At 36.9% G+C, this 16,111-nt stretch overlaps 1 protein-coding gene across 2 annotated transcripts in view; it reads left to right on the forward strand.

Moving 5' to 3' along the window:
- The window catches only part of LRRC1 (leucine rich repeat containing 1), a 116,908-nt gene that overhangs the window by 40,852 nt on the left and 59,945 nt on the right, over positions 1 to 16,111 (forward strand). For both annotated transcript variants that reach the window (XM_081944029.1, XM_081944030.1), the window contains exons 5-8: positions 4,442 to 4,498; positions 5,233 to 5,296; positions 11,112 to 11,186; positions 12,610 to 12,754. In XM_081944029.1, coding sequence (XP_081800155.1) covers positions 4,442 to 4,498; positions 5,233 to 5,296; positions 11,112 to 11,186; positions 12,610 to 12,754 — 341 coding nt within the window. The remainder of the gene's footprint in view (positions 1 to 4,441; positions 4,499 to 5,232; positions 5,297 to 11,111; positions 11,187 to 12,609; positions 12,755 to 16,111) is intronic.

Below are 16,111 nucleotides of genomic sequence, written 5' to 3' on the forward strand. Positions count from 1 at the left end.
ACTACGCCACCAAGGTTCTAGTTTCAAGGATACTCTCTGATAGTATACTATACAGGTAGTCCTTGACTTACGACCACAATTGGGACCAGAATTTCCATCGCTAAGCAAGGTGGTTGTTAAGTGAACCAGATTTTACTACCTTTCCCCCCCAATAGTTGGTAAGCAAACCACTGCAGTTGTTAAATGAATTACGCAGTCATTAAATGAATCTGGCTTCCCCCATTGACTTTACAGCAAGAAAGTGATAACACGACCCACGATACTGCAATCCTTGTAAATATATGCTGAGCACCCAAATTTTGATCATATGACTGTGGGGATGTTGCAAGGACTAGTCATAAATCACTTTTTTTCAATGTTGTTGTAGCTTTAAAAGTTGCTAAATGAATGGTTACAGCCAAACTTATAGGACTTACAGTCAAACAAGAATTTACCAGGGTGATAAAATCTTACAATACAGTACAATAGCAGAGTTGGAAGGGACCTTGGAGGTCTTCTAGTCCAACCCCCTGCCTAGGCAGGAAACCCTATACCATTTCAGACAAATGGCTATCCATCTGACCTAGAAGGAAGCAGAGTTGGGATAAATGTGCTAACTTTATTCCTCTTATCACCCTCTTTCTGTTGCCTTCCAGATGTGGAGGGCACATGATAGCAGGACTGTTTTTTCTTCTTTTTACTCTAGGTGCTTTGTGAGTAACTTAGAAGCCTAGTTTTCAGGTTTCTAAATCACAAGGAGCCTTAGCTGAATTTCCTTCTACATACAGAAAGGGGCAACCCAAAAGCAGCCCATTTCATCTTCATGAATAAGAAGAACCCATATTTAGAATTCCTGATATGGTCTTCTGAGCACTATCCACATTTTCCTGTTAGTGTGAGATCTGTGATTTAATATATTTATTTTATTGCTTAATCTGTTTTTGGAATGCTGAGAAACCAAATTGCATTTTGCAACTGGCAGAACCTGGAAATCGCTGTTCAATTAGATGTATACATAACATGTGTAATTACTAGTTAACAGCTCTAATGCATAGCCAAAATTACTTTACAAATTCACATGTGAATGAGAAACTGCTGCGTTGAAGCATGGCTCTAATTTAAAACTGAGCCAACTTGTTTTGGAATGTATTCCCTAAGGCTCCTGATAGGTTCTATACTTCAAACCAGAAGTGACATCTGGAATACTCAAGGAAGAAAGCAACAATCTTATTTATTTAAGAAATTGCATCTTCTCTTATGTTGACGAGGCTATTAGCTTGCATGGAATATTTAAGCATTCCTAAAACATATGGTTTTCTGAGACTTGGCTGAAAAACTCTTTTTCCATGATAGCATTCAAAATGTGCACATATGTTGGTCTAATTTCTGACCTGATACATTTCTAGAATAGGCCAGTATTATAAATCCACAATTCTATGGCCCAATCAATACAGGTGGTCCTCAATTTACTACAGTTCATTTGGTGATGTTCAAAGTTATAAGGTCACTGACCTTATGAAAGTTGCAGCATCACCGTGGTCCTGTGATCAAAATTCAGATAGTTGGCAACTGACTCATATTAATGACATTTTACAAGATCATGTGATCCCCTTTTGCGACCTTCTGCCAAGCAAAGTCAATGGGGGGGGGGAACCAGATTCACCTAACAACCATGTTACCAATTTATCATCTGCAGTGATGTGGCCAAAAAGGCCATAAAATGGGGCAAAGCGCATTTAACAAATGTCTTTTTTTAGCAACATAAATTTTGAGCTCAATTATGGTCGTACGTTGAGGACAACTTGTAGTTGTACTGATTAAGATTGAGATTTCGTACTGTATATCTGAACACTGGGAAGTTCTATAAGAAAAGGAAATTCATAGCCAGAATTCTGTGAATTATTTTACTTGGTGAGTAAGGTGGGTCTGCTTAAGAATATTGCATACTAACCCAGAGAATTGAGGAAAGAGTATTCCTTATACAACTATTAAAGAAGAGTAGTGCTGATCTGGAGCAGGGCAAAATGTCACCTACCATCCTGCAGTTTGCTTGGTAATAATGCAGAAAGCAGTCTAGCAATCCCTAGATTAAGAACGAGTTCTGTTCCTAACTCAGTATTTAACTCAAATTTGTATTTATTGGAACCCCTTATTTACAAATGGGCTACCTATTAATGGAATGGTGGATGGCACTGCCCTTTCTCAAGCTTTCAGGAACCTCCAGGAATACAGGAAAATGTGTTGTATGGTGTTTAGCAATTCTTAAAAGCATTGCACAGCTTCAGCCATTTGTTGGTTCGAGGAAGGAGAACACCACCTGCCATTTTTAGTAATTTGCAGCCTGGTTCAATATCTAGGGGTTATCCTTAAAGGGAGACCCTGACTAAAATGGCTAAGTTAGATTTTATTAGCAAGTTGCAATTACTGTGTTAAAAGTTTAGAATTCAAGTTTGCACATTAAAAAACTAATATGTTTGCTAATACATAGCCAATAGCTCAAACAAGTGCACTGTGATAGATAAACTCACTTTTCTTTTCTTTTATACATCACTAACTATAATACTATCATCCCCCCCCCCCTGTGTTTACATATCTGCCAAGTAAGGCAAAATTTTGTCACCTGACAAATGTGGTTCTAGCATATGGCTGTTCTGTTAAGTTCTCTGCAGATTTTTATAAATGATTACTGTGGCATTTTTTTCTAGAATCCATTACCAAGGCAAAGGCAACTATGTTTTAGAAAATGCGGATATATTGCTATTTTTATTTTGAAATTGAAGGATTAAAACAGATTACAGCATTGGGGAAAATGTCCAATTCTTTGTGCTCCATTTAGTCCTAAATAAAGCCCAGAGAGGGAAAATGTTACTATGGTGATATAGACTTTTACTGTATTATGAAGAGGTGACAATGAAAAACTTACCCATATAAGGTCATTTACAGTGAGAACTCCATTATGAAATGCTATGAATAGAATCCTTTTAATTGATCCTTCTATGACTAATCCCTTAAATCTTAACTATCAAGCCAATAAATAAAATTACTGTACATTCAGATTGCAGTGAATATATACTTTCATTACTATTGAGGAAAATAGTTTATATTGTCTTGAAAATATTAGGTAATAAAAGGATATGATTTATCTTCTGTAGAAACACTCTTTTTTATTATGCATACATGTATGTAATTATTTGATATACACTGCAAACACCACAAAATGTATGTGAAATATATTTGATAAAATACAAGTAGTCCATGACTTAACTACCACAGTTGGGATTGGATCTTCCATCATTAGGTGAGGTGGTTGTTCAATCTGTTGCACCCTGTTTTACAACTTTTGTGCCATGTTAGTTAGGTAAATCACTGTTGTCATTGAATGAATCACATGGTCAGTAATGGAATCCAGTTTTCCCCCATTGACTTTGCTTGCTGGAAGCCAATTAGGACTGGTGATTACATGACCTTGGGATGCTGCAACCGTCATGAATACATTGGTTGGCTGCCAAGCTCCTGAATTTTTATCATGTGACTGCAGAAACACTGTAATATACTGTATGTAAGTGTGAGGACTCTGTAAGTGTGAGGATTCTACACACACACATACACACAAACACTTTATATATAAATCCCCTGGATTTTAGTTATCCTCTCAGTTAACATACAAATTCATCTCTTTCACTGTATTTACTGCTTTGAGAATGATGCACACAAACTTCCTGCTTTCTCGCACTGATTCACCTTCTTTTACATGTGCTCCCTGAGATGTGTGGAACTTGACTTTTAGCTAATTTTACAGCAATCTTTTTGAATAAAGAAAATGGTGCACTTACGAGGAGTGTAGTGATTTGGCCTCTTTTATGGCAGGTAGGGCACTTGGAGGGATGAAAGCATAGTGGCACTGCCCTGCTAGTGCTCTGTAGAGGGTAAAGAGAATGACATTGATGGAAACAGGGGTGATCTGTTATCAAAGCAGCAAGTAAATGAGAAGAGAGAAATATGAAAATGTCTTAAACAGACACCCCTCAAATTTACATTAATTTAAAAGAATAAAGAAAGGAAGCACAGTCATACTTGCAAGATTCTGTTACTACTGCCAATGTTAATAATAGTAGTTTTAGGCCCATGTGGAGCTTGTTGATTTGATCTAACCCATAGGGTTGTAACTTGTCAGTCTAGAAGAACAAGGTGAAGGAACCTTCTACTATCTAAAAAGTCTGGTATCTCTCAGCATCTTGTTCCCACCAATTCTGCTCCTTGCTGCTTGGCTTACCTGGTCAGAAATATTGCTTGGTGTAGGTTTCAACTTATCAAAATATCAGCTTAGGTAATATATCTACCGGCTTATGTAGACTTTAAGGAAATGCTTGGGACGTTCTATTTACAACGCCTACTTTTTGCTTTCTTTTGTAGCATTTTTTTATGTCACAAAAGATTAACCGTATTTATTCTGTGTCTCTAGCCTCTATAACCTGGTGTCACTGGAATTAAGGGAGAATCTATTAACGTATTTACCTGAGTAAGTATTTTCTCTGTTTGTTTTGTATGAATTGAGAATCTTTTGTTTCCTGAATATGGAAATGAAATTAACGACTAGAATACATTTTCCAGCAGGAAGAGTATTGTCTCTATTTCATCATGGAGAAAATCTGTATGGTTTGTTAGGAGTAAAAAATTACTTGACGAAACAAAATCAATCAATCAATGTCTTTATTAACACTAATTGATGTAATGCTAGGAAAAACTAGACAACCCATGACCTCTTGGGTCATTCTTTCCTTACCATATTCCTCAATAGCTTCAACAATGGCAGAGTTTCGAATGCACTTGAAAAGCCCTTGGAAATTCAGAGAGATATTCAGAGATGTATCTGCCTTGAAAATACATTGATCTGTGTAGCACAGTCAAGCATCAGGAGTTGATCACAGGAAATGATTTTTGACACTTTGGTTATATCATAAAATACTTTATGATAATGTTATGTCATAATATGTTTTACAAAATTTCCTGAATTTCAGTTCCATGAGAGTCATGGATCCTAGATTTTGGGCACTTTCTGTAAGTTAGCCCATTTGATTGAAGTACCTTGGTTCAAGAGGTTTTGCCCTATGAGGCACCATTTCTCCCAATTAAATGTTATAGACACGAGTGTTTTAATAGTATATAGATCATATTAAGAATGTCCTAATCTAATTACAATGCTAAACTTTGTGTTTATGAACTTTTAAAATTATATTGTTCCTGATTTTTCAGGTCAGTTGCCCAGCTGCAGAGACTAGAAGAACTAGATTTAGGAAATAATGAACTTTATAATTTGGTAAGCACTGCATATGTTGAAAATTCAGTACACAACTACCTAAACTCTCAGTTGTAAGATATAAAAAATGGGCTACAGAGTTGACTTGATTATGTGTAATTTGTTTTTTCTAACAGTTCTTCAAAATTATCAGTTTTTTGGCTACATTAACCATGTTAAATTACAGCATGCAGTTTTCTGTGTGTCTATTTTTGTGATTTTTTTTAATTCAAAAGGAAAGGCTAAAAATCGCTTTTTGAAATGTATTTAAATCTCAAAAAGATATACAACATAACAAAAAGAAAAACTAGGAAGGAGAGGATAGAAGAGGGGAAAAGGTGAAGAATGAAAAGGGGGATGACTTTCTTTAGCACACTAAGCTCTTAATTGAAATTAAACCAAAGCCACAAAAATATACAGATTAAACAATCAAGATAACATTAACATTATTCAATGAAAAATCTCTTACTCTAAATTTAAACATAAGCATAAAAAAGCATAAAAGATATAGGAAATATGTCTAACAATATGAACATAAAAATATGACATTTTAATAATGGCAAATCTAGTAATCGAATCCTAAAATCAAAACTTCATTTTTACCTTTCTCAAGAAAGAAGTCCAAAAGTGGTCTACAAATGGAAACAAAACCAGATAGGCTTTTGTCTTTTACCAATTAGTCAGTTCTTGGCATTTCTGCCAATTCCATGGATCTCTCTCCCTTATTTTTCTCCAGGAAAGTCTGAGGATTTTGACCTAGATTGGGATTGCAACATGAACATACAGGGATTATTCCTTCAATTCCATCAATGCAATTGTGTCTTTCCCTTGTATGGACTCAGAGATAATTAAATTTTTAAAAAGTTCCATTCATGCCCATGGTAGAAAAATGACTTCTATTGACCCACAGGACATGTCCAGTGTCCATCATATGTCAAAGGGAAGGATTAAATCTCATGTTTTCACTTGATCCCAGGTCCATTTGGGGTGCTTGCTTTTGAGTTAAGAGAGGGAAAAAACCCGTACTATATATTTAAATGTGCCAAATAGTTGATTTGGGGTTACTTTGCTGAAAGAGCTGGATGGAGAGCTGACTTCACTTCGGACGAAGATAAATAAGGAATCACTTGAGGCAGGAGAGGGAAGACTTCCTTGAAACCACCTGGATCACAAAGGTGTAGCTCGTTCTGCTGTTATTTGGCCTGGGTAAAAACTCTGATTCACTAGGCCATGAGTCAGCAGCTTTTACGAATAAGGCAGAACAGGGCTTCCAAAGAGCCATCCCTTCTTTTTGGAAAGACATTTGCATTCTGCCTCTCTCTGAAGCAAGGAATGTCACTAGACATCTTTCCTAAATTGAGAAGAAAGCTCCCCTCCCTTCCCCTCCCCTTCCTCCTTTGGCTGACATTCTGAAAGTATGCATCAGTTGCATGTGTTGTTTTAAAATTATACTGTGAAGCAGGGGTGAGATTCAGCAGGTTCTGGAGAGCTGGTAGTGGAAATTTTGAGTAGTTCAGAGAACGAGCAAATACCACCTCTGGCTGGCCCCAGAGTGGGTTGGGAATAGGGATTTTGCAATATCTTTCCCCCAGGAGTGGGGAAGGAATGGGGATTTTGCAGTAACCTTCCCCTGCCACACCCACACTCACTAAGCCACGCCCATAGAACCGGTAGGAAAAAAAATGTGAATTTCACCACTGCTCTGGAGCAATTTTTCTGAAATTTCTTAATGTAATTTTTTCCTTATATGTGTGATTCTATATTTTCTTTGGAAAAGAGAAAAAAAAAGTTAAACCCAATTTGAAAGAATGTGCAATTAACATTGCCTATATGTTTTTGAAAGTTTTGTTATGCAGATAGAGTGTAATTGACCCTTATGTAGAAACTCTGGAGAAATAATGTATTTTATTAAAATAGCCATTCTTGTAAATGCTTTTTATGTAGTTTCTTCTTTATGAAGTCATCCCTTTGCTCTTGTTCAGCCAATACATTCCCATGTTCAGCAGGGATAGTAGTGAGATGCTTCTCCACACTGATAATTTACACTAGTATTGTGAAAAAAATGCTCTCCATGCTTATAATGTGATTGCAGCAGGCTGCATTCCTATACCCATGTATGCTTCCATTGTCATTTCAGTTCATACTGAAACAATTCCAGTAACTTGTTAGTGCTGGTGAGTTCTTGTTCTGCAATTGCACAATAAAAGAGGTTTTGCTTATTTCACCAACGAAACTAGGGGAGTTGAAGGAAAGGTCATTGTTGCTGGTTTGTTAAATTGAACACTGGAAGACCAACTCACTACAGATAGTCCTCAACTTACGACTACAATTGAGTCCAACATTTCTGTTGCTACGTGACACAGTTGTTAAGTGAGTTTTACCCCATTTTATTATCTTTCTTGGCAGAGTTTTAAGTGAATCACTGCAGTTGTTAAGTTAGTAACATAGTTGTGAATCTGGCTTCCCCATTGACTTTGCTTGTCAGAAAGTCACAAAAGGTGATCACGTGAGCCCAGGACACTGCAACCGTCATAAATATGGGCCAGCTGCCAAGTGTCCAGATTTTGATCACAAGACTATGGGGATGCTACAGCGATCATAAGTGATAAAAACAGTCCAAGTCACTTTTTTCAGTGCTGTTGTAACTTCAAACAGTCATTAAAGTATTGGTTGTAAGTTGAGGACTACTGTTACACTTTTGAAAATGCCCTTCCCATATTTATTGAGTTTTTGTTGTCCAATACTGTATTTCCACTTTTCCTGTTTATGAGCAGTTGCAAAAAGTTTCTTTGACTTGTTCTTATTTTCTGGTCACAACTATACATAGAAGTAACCACATAGGGTTGTTAAGGTTTTTTTTTTGGGGGGGGGGCAATGTTATGGAAGTTATTTTTATTGATTTGATATTTTTTTAAAACTTTGTAGTCTAGATCAGCCAAGGGTTGCTGGGTGTTGCCATATGTGATACTTCATTTTAAAATCAATTTTAAACCACTTGTGCTTTGGAGTTTTTCTTCCTTGTTATCTTTGGTAGTAAGAGAAAAGGAAGTATGTACAAGAAAAATTCCTCTTGCAAATATTTACGGATACTAAACAGGGTCAAGCATGGTTAATATTTGAAAGAGCCTCTGGGGTATTATCAGAGTTGTAGACTAGACCAGGAAATAAGAAAACATCTTGGAAGAATGCATTGGTGAACTGCTTCTTCATTGCTGCCAAGAAAATTATATAGTCATGTTAATGAAGTCACCAAGAGTCACGTTTGCCTCAAATGAGACTTTATCTTTTAAATGATTTCTCTTTAAATTCTTATTGCTATAGTTTGCTATAGTTTGGTGCCATATAGCCTGAGATAGTGCTGCCATTGGCTTAGATTTTTAACCTAACCTTGGCACAGCACAGTATAGGTTAGGCTGTCTTAAAAAAAAAAAGCTAACAATTTACAATTCAATGTGTAAAAGGAACTAATATTGCTATGTATCTTGCCCATCCTCCAAGGCAGGGTTTCAAGCTATTTAATGAGTAGTGCTATAAATAAACCTCTTATAAATTAACATTTTAAAAAAGAAACGCCCAAGGAAGAGATTAATTTAAAAAAAAGCTAAGCACAAAAATATTAAGCTTTCTCATTCCCTCCCACCACTGTACCACTGGAAATCAACCTGTAAAAGAATGAAAAAGAATAGAGGCTGTTACTTAATATCCACAAATTGTACCCGGCAACTAAATATACTCCGAGGTTAGGTTCCTAATAACAGTCGTTCAATTTACTCTGTAGATTTGAAAATTAAAAGAACTGAAAAGGAAAAAAATAAATGATACCCAATTCTTTCTCCACATCTGCAGTTTTCCCAAGTCATTCTGGGGCCTTCAAACATTTGAAATTAAAAAAAAAACATCTTTTTTCCTAAGTTTCAGGAAAAGTGTAACCATAATTTTCAAGAAACTCTAGCAAAACAATTTTTAAAAGTCCAACAATGGAACTTTAAAAAAATTAAAACTGGTTATATCTAGCCATAATTCTTGTATTTTTAAAAGTGAATATGCATGTTTGTGTGTATGGATTTTATTTTATTTAAAATTGTATAGAGAGAATATTATGTTTCCCTGCAGATATGTACAATCTAAGCGGAATCTTCTTGTGCTGAAGGCTTTGTTTGTGTGTGACTCTGAGAACAGTTCATAGTCAGGAAGAGAATTAGCTGTAGTTAATGTGAAAGTTATGATGGATTTCTTAAGTCAATAGTGTTTACATATAATCTTTATAATTTGCATGATCAATCAATATAGAATGTCACAGTCAGTTAAACCATTTGAAGGGGCCAGCATGGGAGACCCAAAACCACTTCCCCACCCTACCCCCAAAAAACTGTATGAGAGGGATGTGTTTTCAAAATATGAGAAAATGAAAGAAAATAGGTGTTTCTTCAGTTAAGAGGATATTTTGTTCTAACCAAATCTGTAAAAATATTTTTTAAGACTTCAAAGGTAGTATTTTAATTGTTTTTCCATGTGTATAATTGTCTGCATGATTATAGCATCATCAGTAGAAAATAAATAACTTTTCTTCTTTATGGCTTTAAAATAATTATGTAACTCAAAAGGAAATCCCCAACTTGTAATGAAACTTGTCCTGCATACTTTTTTCTATCAGTAGTTTAAATTCCTTTCTTCACTGATGTCTTGGAAGAAGGATGTTTTCTCATTGTCCCATTTAATCTCCTCCAGATCACTTGATTTTCTTATAATTTTATCTTCTATGTTGAATTTACAAATATGACCAAAATGTCTCTAGGTTTTTGTGTGTTCCTAAGAGAATAAACCCAACGAGCACATTCAATAGCTTTATCCCTTAGGTTCAAGTCAGAGCTCAGGTCACTAATTTTCTAAATAAGATAAGCAGCCAAAAGGGTTGTTCCAGTTTTCTTTGACACTCCTTTGATCCTTAAATAATGTCTCCTGTTAACCATCCTGTAAATCTGCTAACTCAGTCTTTGCTTTAGAAATATTCTTTTAAGCCTTGTTTATCTCTAGATTATTCCTTGCAGCCATATCATAAGCTTTGTTGATTACTTAAGCTATATCTGCTACTTGCTGTGACATTTCCATAAATTGTTTATTCATTTGCTCAGATATATATCTGCTATGTCTTTACTTACTTCACATCTGTTTATCCCATTCTGTCTCCAGTTCTTTTTAAAGTTGTTTCATTAATTGTGTGCATACCATGTCTGTGGACATTGCTTTCTTCCTCCATTGTTGCTTCTTCATTACCGGGAAGAGGTGCCTCCTCAACCTCCTTTAGGTCTTTCAAATAAGCTTTGATCCCCTTTTCCTTGCAGAGGGTCTCTTTCCTTAATATCCTGCTTAAATTATCTTACTGTTTGATTAAAAGGGCAAGAATTCTGTTCATAGTTTGGGCTAAGTATATTGTAGTTATGGTAAATAGCTGACTTTTCTGATTGGATGAAGCCATAGCAGCTGTAAAGTCAACACAGAAGTCAGGAAACCGTGATAGGTTGAGCTGCACCTTTCTTTCACCTCCTTGAAGTTTTGAACTGTCAGCAGCATGGAAGGATTTGTACAATTGATTACCTCAGATTAATTAGGCTAACAGTCAGGAGTGTCATCACTTTGCCTGTCCCTAACCTAATAAGGACACAGGGGATAACTAACAGGGAATGGCAATCATCATTTTTTGTGCTTAACTTTATTTGTTTGCAAAAAAAAAATCTGGCTATTTAGGATAAAATAAAATGAAGTTGGATTTCTTTATGGGTTATTGTGCTATATTGTTTAATGCTAATCATGGTATCCTATCTTTTATATATTACAGCCAGGAACTATAGGTGCACTTTATAACCTTAAAGACCTCTGGTTAGATGGAAACCAGTTGGCAGAAATACCTCAGGTAAGATTAGATACTTCCTGGAACTTTGCAACTAAACTTACCTGCTTATTGAAATAAAAACATTTAAAAATAAGTATGCTGTTGTTGTTTTTTTCATTACATGTTTATTCTCAGTATATTAGCACCTCTTCATTTTCAGTATCTGTGTCTTCATTTTGAAGCTGAAGACGTTGTTTTGGGGCAAGGACATTATGCTGGTTCTTTCTCTTCTTGTTTATGAAAGCAATGCACTTGTTTACTTGGGAGTAAGATAACATATTTTTCCCTGAGCAATGGAGAACCTGGTGACAGTGGAACAGCTAAATATTAAGGTCTGGGTCTGTGAAATATTCACAGAATTACCGGTAGCTATGTGACTGAATGCCAAATAGTTTCTTCAGAACAGGTCCAATTTTAGGGGAAGATTTGTGAGCATGCAGATTTGTACTGATAAGATTGCCCTCCTGATTTAGCACCTTTGAAATACTTCAAGGAAGGTTTATAAACAGATATTTTGAAGAACTGATAATAATGAAACAGAGTGCCCAACTCTAGGAGTTTTCTGCCTTGGAGATTAGAAAGAGAGCATGAAGGAACGTACTTCCTTTATCAGGGGTAGACATCAATGGCAACTTTACAACCTGTGGATTTCAACTCCTAGAAGTCTGGAAGTCACAGAATAATAGAGTTGGAAGGCATCTTCGCGGTCTTCTAGTCCAACCCCTGGTTTAGGCAGAAAACCCTATACTATTTCAGACTAAAGTTGAGTCCGCAGGTCGTAGAGGCGACATAGTTGTCCACCCCTATTCGTTAGCCTCTTTCATAAAGGGGTAGTTTTGGTTACTTGTTTTTAACCTTGTCCTACACAGGAATTTGCTGCTCAACAGAGCAGGTGCAGAGTGGCTGTTTGGGTCTGCCTGCGTGCCTGCCTCTGTGTTGATTTAGCAGAAGGAGTGCAGGGACAAATGACTGCTAACTGCAGTCAAAACATGTTTCAATGATCTAGTTGCAGGATTTGTATATAAATCGGAAATATTTAAAATGTTGCTTTGGTAAAACTTCTTGTAAAACAAATGAAGGCATAAAATCTATGTATGCTATCCTTGAATGAGTCCTGATATTTGTTAATGTCAATAGAAAGCGGAAATTGAATTAATGTACTTCACCTTTTTAGGTTGAACTGTTGAACCTTGAGCTAGTACTAAGGGTTGGGTGTGGGTTTAATGTACCCTCAAAGTCTGAACATATATTAACAGACTATTGGCCCATGCTAGATGTTACACGTACAGATTTTACTGGTGATTTACCTATGATATCATCACAAGTGTGTTATCATCCAGCAGGGAGGCTTTGTAGTCTTGTCCTTAGGAATGTTGTAATTGGACAAATGTCAGATCTCTGGGCATTGGCACGTTGAGGCACGACTTTGTCTTTTGTTTTGTAGGAAATAGGAAACCTGAAAAACCTGCTGTGTCTGGATATCTCTGAAAACAAACTGGAAAAGCTACCCGAAGAGATAAATGGCCTGACCTCTTTAACTGACCTCCTCATCTCTCAGAATCTCCTTGAAATGTTACCAGATGGTGTAGGTGTGTGAAATCTTTTCTTTTAAACAACAAACGTTAGAGTATTTAATCCAAGTAAGAAGTTGAGTGACACCAAATGCATGTTGTCCAATGTGCATTATTACTATTTTTGTTAGGAACATGTTTTTGTTTTTTTGATGCTAGTATTGGCTGTTTTTGTACATAACATTGAGGCATCAGTAGGCAACTTATGATCCTGGATTGTTTTATGCAGCATTGGAGTCTCCTTTAGGGTTCTGTGATTGCTATTCCTTTATTAGATCATGATTTAATTGTGAATTAATTTATGAAAGTCTCAGTACAGTAGTCATTATTGCCTTTGTCTATCAGAGGTTTCTCCTCTGTTTATGATCACAGTTTGGATCTGAACACAGTGTATTGTGGTTAATCTAAGGTGTAATTGATGGAAACAATACCAAGTTCATATTGGTTTATTTGGGGGTCATTTTATGGCCAGTGAAAAAAGAACATGAGGCTGACGCTCACAAACATTTGGTATTACACCATAATTAAAACAGGAATCTGAAAGGCAGCTATGTGCCAATTTGTCATATCATTTCATTTGCCTACAGATGTTAATTACACTGTTTCAACACATTATGGCTTACCAAGGGCAAGAGGGAAAAATGTTCACTCTATGATGATGGTGATGTATCATGGACCTAGATTGTATTGCACATTTACAGAGTGGGAAGATATTGACATGAGACAACCTGACATTTGCAATGATGTCTGGTTCCACCTATGTGTTTTCTTCAGGCTTCCCCCCCCTCCACAGTGTGATCTTAAATCTGATAATTATATCAGCCTTATACCTACACTCCAGATGACATGCCTGTATATATTATTAGGGCTGAAGAAAGCATTTGAAACACAGGCTTCGCAACTCACTTTGGCACCCAGGAAGCACCTCTTAAATTTAATGGTTGAAATAATAGCATCCTTGGCAAGAGTGGAGTGCTCCAAATGCTTTTGTGCCTCTATATGTACACACTGCAACATTGCTTCAATGGTGGTCTCAGGAAAATATGTTCTGTGCGTACACACACAAACTGAGACATCTGGAGGCAGCTTTCTAAGTGATTTTCTGAGCTTTGCAAGCCCCATGGCTGCTTTATGTGAGGTTCTTTATTCACCTTAGCACTCACTGCAAAGTGTCTTTTTAAGTGTTTTATGCAGGCCTTACCCCCCCCCCCCCTCTCTCTCACACACACTCCACTATTATTGAATCCAAGACTTTAGCACAGACTAATCAAGCACATTTTCAGCATTTTCCCCAAATTGATATTTATAGATGGCATTATTTGTACAAAAAAATATTGACGTTATTTGCAAAATGTCAACTAGGATTAAAGATACTTAATTGCCCACTCTTAATGTATTAGGGACACAATGGCTCAATGCCTAAGACGCTGAGCTTGTCAATCAGAAAGGTTGGCGGTTCAAATCCCTAGTGCCGTAAAAACGGAGTGAGCTCCCGTTACTTGTCCTAGAGTTGGGAGCGACTAGCACATATGTGCGAGGGGAACCTTTACCTAACATGTTGAATCTAAGCTTCATGGAGCAGCAGTGTAGTGTATATGTATATTAATAATAATAATTAAAGAGATTGCTGACGTGATTTTCCCAACAGAAACATTTCTATTTACATACTGCACGCATTATTTTGATTGTTTTATCCTGTCTATACTGCTCAAATCTCTTCCTCTTTATCCTTATTTTCCCTCCCACTTGCTAAACATCCTGGTTGCTTGTTTTCCTACTCCTGATTATATGACTTACAAGCAGCTAATCAGCAGTTTTACTGCAACTGGTTACATGTTGCAATTAGCTGAAATACATTACCCATTCCTGAGGGGACAACTTAAGATGCATGAATAAGTTAGGTTCCATTAATTAAGCTTCACCTGGCTCTTTGAGTTATTCATGGCATTGAAAAAAAAAAACCCAAACCTTGCCACCTTAATTTGTCCTTTCCTTCTGAGTGTAGTACCCATGAGTATGATATATTGATGGATGGCATCAATATACTTAGATTTGATCTTCAAATGTTTATTATGAAGGTAATGGGGACACCTGCATTTTTATTAGCATACCTCTCAGTGATTGGTGACCGTAAAAATCAGATGATTCTGTGAATGCAAGAATCAGAGATGACAGATATGATTATCTGTCAGAAATAATAGATAATGTCCTTCGGTGCAGAAGATCAATGTTTTACCTGCACTGCAACATTTAATAAATGTTATTATGTTTGCTTGGAGATATTTTTGTGATGAAGCCACTGATTGCAGCATTCTATAGAGATTTCCAAACAAATGGAAATGTACATATAGGAACAGAAATTTCCATTGGACTCTCCACAAACCTGTCCATAAAAATGTCACAGACATTCTAAGACCGTGATGGTGAACCTAGGGCACACGTGCCAGAGGTGGCACACAGAGCCCTCTTTTGAGGGCACGCGGACCGTCAGCGGCTGCCCTTCTGGTTTCTGGCATGCACATGCACAGCTGGTTTTCGCGGGCACCAGAGCACTGGAAAATGGCCTGAAAACAGCCCCCAAAACAACAAAAAACAGGCTGTTTTCCAGGCCATTTTCATTTTGTTTTCAGACTGTTTTCCGGGCCAAAACTAGCCTGAAAATGAACCAAAAACTGCCTGAAAACAGGCATGCACAGCCAACTGGTCTTTGGGTCGGTGCTCTGGTGCGTGTGAAGACCAGCTGGCCAGTGCACATGTGCATGCCATAAACCCGCACCAGCCAGCTGGTCTTTGGGTTTCCGGCGCTGCGGCGCACACACATGCATGCATGTTCCAGTTTGGGCACTCGGTGCCTAAAAGATTCTCCATCACTGTTCTAAGAGTTGCAGTCTTAACTGTATCTGGGCAACTTCAGGATCTTAGATGTATTGTATAATCTTCAATGAGCTTATATTAATGCGTGCCAGTTCAATTGCAGGTTTACTTTTTTGCTGGTTGGTTTTTTACATTCCCTATTTATTTCTTTAGAAATCTTGCAGAGAAAGTTTTGATTTTCTGTTTGGGCTTAGATTTGGCATTTATGGCCTTTTGTGCATTATGTTTTTTATTTCCACAGTGGAACTCTGTAAAGTGTCTTACAGCTAAAAGCAAAAATAAATAATGAAGTAATTGACACAAATATTTTATCCTGGAACTGTGGGGTTGATTCTCTCCAATGGTACTTCCAAACACATTCTCCTGATGCTATTGTTCCCTTGATAGGTATTTTTCTGCAGAATACTTTAAATATGCATTCACCCACCACTCTTTGTGGTTTCCATGGATTGCCTGTTATATATGTTCCAGCCAAATGACAGTATAACTTTCACCCAGGTG

This window comes from Natrix helvetica (genome assembly GCF_964273705.1).
Source record: "Natrix helvetica genome assembly, chromosome: 2".
Classification (NCBI taxonomy): Eukaryota; Metazoa; Chordata; class Lepidosauria; order Squamata; family Natricidae; genus Natrix; species Natrix helvetica.